The sequence below is a fragment of the Rhagoletis zephyria genome, unplaced genomic scaffold (genome assembly GCF_001687245.7).
Source record: "Rhagoletis zephyria isolate East Lansing unplaced genomic scaffold, Rhagoletis_zephyria_1.1 Rzeph_scaffold_00458, whole genome shotgun sequence".
NCBI lineage: Eukaryota > Metazoa > Arthropoda > Insecta > Diptera > Tephritidae > Rhagoletis > Rhagoletis zephyria.
The window spans coordinates 76,071-82,330 of NW_016157542.1; the positions used below are offsets into that span (position 1 = coordinate 76,071).

General features: G+C 36.9%; 1 protein-coding gene across 4 annotated transcripts in view; it reads left to right on the forward strand.

The window, feature by feature from the left end:
* Positions 1–5,393: 5,393 nt before the first annotated feature.
* Positions 5,394–6,260, forward strand: part of GlcAT-S (Glucuronyltransferase S) — a 124,567-nt gene continuing 123,700 nt past the window's right edge. For all 4 annotated transcript variants that reach the window (XR_001846991.1, XR_001846992.1, XR_001846993.1 and 1 more), the window contains exon 1: positions 5,394–5,729. Coding sequence is in view for 1 of the 4 variants with exons in the window: in XM_017611799.1 (XP_017467288.1) it covers positions 5,519–5,729 (211 nt within the window). In the remaining 3 variants the exon portion in view is untranslated. The remainder of the gene's footprint in view (positions 5,730–6,260) is intronic.

Genomic DNA, 6,260 nt, shown 5'->3' on the forward strand with positions numbered 1-6,260 from the left:
CAATTCGTAATATTTGTTATTTCTTTTCCTTGATTTGTTTCTTTTCATCAGAAATTGCGCTCAAATTAAATGCAAATACAGAAAACGTGCCCAATAAATAAAAAAAATGTGATTAGTATTGCCATAATGCAACCCTGCTGCGAGGTTGCAAAATGTAGACGCGTACCTTTGATACCTTTGAGTGTGACAAAATGTAGACGGCGTCGTTTTCCAATTTTGTATGGGAAACAACAACACCACAGATTTTACGGTTAGAAAACGTCTACATTTTGAGACACTATTTGGAACGAACTGTGAACACCCCAAGTATAAGTGTATAATTTTCCCGTCCATTTTGACCTGGTTCCGCTAAAGTGCACTACTTCCGTGTATAAATTAGTCGACCTTCTAATAAATCAAGCAATGTTATTGGGCACGTTCAGAAGGCGCAACAGCTCAGTAACTGTTGCGATTGCACCTTCTGAACGCGTTGTTTTGCACTTCTGATCAACTGAACAGTTGCGTGGTAGATAATCGTAATATTTTTATGATCATTTGAGACAACATGTTGTGTGTTTTGAATTTGACAGCTAATGTATCAAGCCGTTCAGAAGGCGCATTATGATCACTGATTTTATTTAGCAACGGTTGCGCTCAACTCCTGCGCCTTCTGAACCTACCCATTGTATCGTCATCGCCGCCAGTCACCAAGAAATTTCCACCTGGGTGAAATGCAACATCATTCTCCGGCGACGAATGCACTGGATACAACTGTATTAGCTCGCCTTCGGCTATGTCAAATATCTTAACGCGGTTACAACTTTATGCTAAAGCCACCAAATTACCATCTGGATGCCATGCCAGCTGTCGTCACCTCTTCCCCGGGTGAACGTTCGCACACATTCGCCTGATTGTAATATGATTGTTTCTAATGTCGAAATCAAAAGGAAATTTTATAAATAGCATTTTTAAAAAACAATCATCTAATATTTTCCAAGTTTTTGGGCATATATGTTACCATTTGAACAACAAATAGCACTAAGTTTTATGGACTATTTAATGCAACTCATGTCAAAAAGGCACAGTTTTGACCAAAATAAGGAACTCTAAAAATCAGACGATCGCAGCTGTGGCCCAGGATGACGTCTATTACTAAGATATCTCACTTGTATTTGTATACAATGCTCCTGATGTTTCCACTCGTTACAATTATAACGTGTTGTCTCTTCTTATATACTACGTCTATACGAACGTCTTATTTGCAAATAACAATTTGCAAAATGGTAAACTTTGCCGAATAAAGGGTGGGCTTTAGATTGGTAACCCCGAAGTACAGCATTAAGGAAAATATGGGAGGTAGAGGGGGGGTCTAATAGTTCCCTGTATGAAGTTTCAAAGCGCGCAACCTTCTACTTTTTAAGGAATTTGTTATTAAACTTTGTAATTTTAACCAACTTGTATGGCACTATTTTACAATATATGATGCACTTTCCACTAAATTTACAGGTTATTTACACTCAATATATGCGCAGTTAGAATGTGCACGTTCAAACAAATAAATACTTTTAGTATATTACAGCTTTTTTTATCAAAAATTGATTGTTGTTTAATTTTATGAGAGTACATGCAGAATATGTGCAAATGGCAGCAGGACTGTGTTGCCATATCTAAAAAACCAAGAGAGTCAGGCTAAAAGGGGTGTACAAAATACATTAAAAGCATTATATATATTCGTAATGAGAGTCGGAGTACATGAAATTTGAATACGATATTCTTCCCCCTTCATGCTGGCTCTTGATGTTACCCCTTATCTACCACCTAAATGTGTCAAGCCGACTCCTAAGTGAGAAAGGCTCCTGGGAGCCACTGTGCCCATCTCTGGTCTAAAGGACGTTCAACAGAAACATTTTAGTGGTATTCACCAAGGTGAGCAAGTGGCCTGGCAGTTGACAAGTCTCGTTGCTAGATCTGATCGACTCTTTTGCCAGAGTGCTAGGCCACTTGCTCAATTTGGTAAATACCACTAATGTTTTCCAGACTTGTCCCACTAACTTACTACAGATGGTTGGTGCTTTTCTGCAAAATTAGATGCCAGTGTGACGATTTTGGTATCTCTCCAAGCGGGAACAGCTACGCCAACCGCATTGCAGTTACCGACGTATTCTATTGACATTTCTCGTGGTTATTGTTTACTTTCTCATCTGGAAGCTTGCAGCTGGAAATACGGGTTTTTCTTAGAGTTTCTAAAGCCAAAATGCCGCGACTGCACAAGTACTCAATGAGCGGGATCGAAGTGCCGTAATTATCGGAAAACAGCCGGTAGTTCTGATAGGTCAGCACATCACATATTAGTCATAGGCACACGATAAAACGTATTTTTAGGTGCTGCGGAACTATGTAGTACTAGGAGAATCGGACACCAGATTTAGATCCGTTTCAGTACTAATGATCTGAGCACTGGTGGATGTAGTTTCTGAGGTGCTGGTATACTGTACATAATTTTCCAAGGTGAAACCTCTAGGTCCTCATCAGAACTGTCATGCTCATTCGGGTCGAGGTAATACGTTGGATCGGCGACATCGTCGTCAGAAGAAAAGTCAAGGCCATTTTCACTATCTTCCCATTCTACTAGTATAATTTCCAGGCCCTGAGCAGTGAAATTATGCAATGAACGACTCATTATGATCCCCAAAAAGAAGCATTCAAATTCAAAAGTAACACTAAGAATGTATACCAGAATGCGCAATGTTGCATCTATGCAACAAAAAAAAAAAACAGTAAAAAAAAAATAAAAAGAAACGGCTCTGCTAAAAAAAAAATTTTGACTATTGAAATACATCCTCTTATCTTTAACTCACACCAATTTCAACAACGAAATATCTGTATTTCAGGAATAAATCGTTTATCGTAAACGAATTCTAAGGGCGCGAAACTGGTGTGTGCTCACACGCCGCTTCAATGAAACACAAACATAAATTTAGCCACCCTGTCAGCTGGTTTGTTTCTAATGCAGCATTTTTGCTGCATTTAAAATGCAACATTTAGCACTTTCGAACATATGTTTTCGAAAAGCGTTCATGCTATCGCATTTAGCAAATGTACGAGTTCGAAATCGTATGCTTTTGACAAAGAGACGTGTTCCAGGCGCTTATTCAGATCCGTATCTATTACGATAAAATCTCACGGAAAAGATAATGTGCAAAAATCCCTACTGAAAAGGAAAAAATAAATTCTAAACCGAAAATTCAATACAAAAACTTGAATTGTTTTAACCATAACCAAACATGTTTGTGTATATATTCATTTGTCGGTGCTGTCAATTAAAATTTCCTCACTTAATTAGGAAACAAAACAAACAGAGTTGATCACAAATTAATCCAGATTTCTAACAGCATCATATCGATGTTGAATTTGCGTAACTTGTCTTTATCCAAATAATGTAAAATAATAAATGAAATCTCGATCGGCGATCACTGAAACGCAGCTAGCGACTGTATACTCGAAAAAGCAATGTTGCCACTTTTTCTCATTAAACCATGTTCGAATCGTGAAAATTTTGGAAGATCACAGGGTTGCATTTAGCATTTAGATTATAAATGCAAAAATGCAGTGGCATTTAGTTGCATTTAGGTGACGAATTTTGTATGGATAAATGTACATTTAGGGCCGGTTACTCAATGTCTGGTTAACACTAATCTGCGGTTAAATATCGTTATCGACGTCTTCGGCTCCATACATATAACATTGTGTCAGTAACGTCGATAACGATGTTTTACCTGTAGTTAGTGTTAACCAGACATTGAGTAACCGGCCCCTAGTTCAGCGTTTAGAGCTAAATGCGCTAAATGTGCTTTCACGCGTAAGCAAAAACAGCCCATTACCCGTTAGAATGCTTTGTTGCTGATGTACAACACTGCGTATAGTCAGTCTAACGGCAATGTCTATAATTTTGCTTCTCTTTGAATGGTATGTTGCAGAAGTACAACACGGCGCCATAAAGGGTTAATTCCGTACTCGGGGGTTACCATTCTAAAATTTTCCCCGTATAAACGCGGAGTTAATTTTTTATTTGCAAATAACTAAATCACGCGATTAGTGATACTATTTGCAAATAAGCGCAAGACGCCGCCATTCTAAGGTTTATTTTCTTTTTCAATGTTCAGCTTATTGCCTTTTTATAATCAAGACGTTGCCATTTTTAATTTTATTTTCTTTTTCGATGGTCATACTATTGCCTTTTTATAATCAGGCAATATTAAATAAAAATTTTTCACAGTCGAATAAACAGTAGTGGTATTCATCTAAACCGATAACTTTATCAAGCAGATAATCTTATAAGTTTATGCACTCTGTTACATGAACGACCCACACTCTCTTTTTCGTTTACACATTCGNGCAGAATGTCTGGTTGTGTATGAATTCATTTATCACGGCTACCAAACTTTGCGAATTATCAGTGAAACAAAACAAACAGACGGGATAATAATTGAACCAGATCTCTATCAGGATCATATCGTTGTTGAATTTGCGTGCAAAATTTGTATGCGGATCCCGATTATTGCCTAAGAAAACATAGCTAGAGTTGCGACAGAGTTGCATTGTCTTCAGTTTATCAAGTTTATTCAGTGAAATCGCTGGATAAATTTATCAGAAATGTGTAAAGAGTTTCCATACAAATTTTGACAGTTCATTTATAAGGTTTACACAATTATAAGTTTATACAGTTTACAATGCATTTATAAGGTTTGATGAATACCCTTAGTGAGTTAGGTATTTGCAAATTATCTTTATTTGCAAATAGCTTACGTATAAACGTGGTAATAGATTTATACCATGTTCTGACCGACATCGAAAACATGTTTTCGCTGGTAAAACTGGTTTTCGACCTAAAACCTGTGTTTTCGTCCATGTAAAATCTGTCAAACGAAAACTAGTTTTCGCTGAAAACCACTTGAAAACTCACGTTCCATTCATTCCAATCGGTGTCTGCACTAGTTTTTTTGATTATTTATCGAAGTGGAAGACATATTTTATCATCTTTAATGCGTCATTTCGGATTTATTCTTAATTGGCCGGCCAAAATAAAGTAAGCATGGAAGTAAAAGGTTGTTAATGAAAAGAAATTGAAGGAAAAGTATTTTGGTTTCGTTTTTGTGTAGCAAAACTGTAAATAAAGAATGAAAGAAATATCAACGAAAACACCAACAGTCGGTGTGAACAGCCTTCAGCTCACAATCCCAAAACTCGTTTTCAAGGTGTTTTCGTTGTCGGTCAGAACATGGTATTACGTTCTTTGTGCAATATCAGAAAATCTAGCTCTCAGAATCGATTTTCTATCGATTCCGAAAATTTAGTATCGATTCTCTAAAATCGATTATTTTGAGAAAATCTTCTATTCCGGAGTGGAATCGGAATCGATACTAGTATTTCATCTGCCAAACTACTCAATTCACAAAAACGGTACCTATATCAATGTTGTGATGAAACCTGTGAAAGGGAATGTAATCCTATGTTATCAATCTGAGACATTCTATTCAGCATGCCGTTTCGAAATAAATTGGATGGACGGAGACAAAGTTTATACAAAGTGTTAACTAATGATCAGCCAGTATGCGTGACTTTACCGTGGTACAAAAGCAATGCGATAAGAAAGATCTTCCTAATATTTGTTGCTATTTGTTTGCTTGTGTATGTTCTTTGGGATACTTTTACTCTAAACATTAAACATCCTTCCGAAAGCGTTTTGTCAGGTAAATATTTGTACATTTGCACTAAAGGGGGGTCTATGTAAAGTTTGAAATCGCGGAACCTTATCGTTTTAAAGTAATTCGTTATTAAAGTTAGTAATTTTAACCAACTTGTATGGGACTATTTTACAATATATAAAGCACTTTCCACTAAATTTACACGTTATTTACACTCGATATATGTGCAGTTAGAGTGTGCACGATCAAACAAATAAATACTTTTAGTATATTACAGCTTTTTATGAAAAATTGATAGTTGTTTAATTATTATGAGAGTACATACAGAATATGTGCAAATAGCAGTAGGGCTGTGGTGCCACCATGATGCAATATTAGTTGCGTTCCAGCAGCAGCACAAATAGCAGGTTTTGCAGGATTTTACAGGGACAGCTGTTTTCGCCATTAAACCTTATTGTGGCGAATACTGCGGCAACACAAAGCGAACAACGAGAAATAGGCAGAATGTTCGAGGAATGACGTAGAATGTTCCACAAAGAGAAACGTCAAGTTGGATGAACACTGCGAACAGCGAGA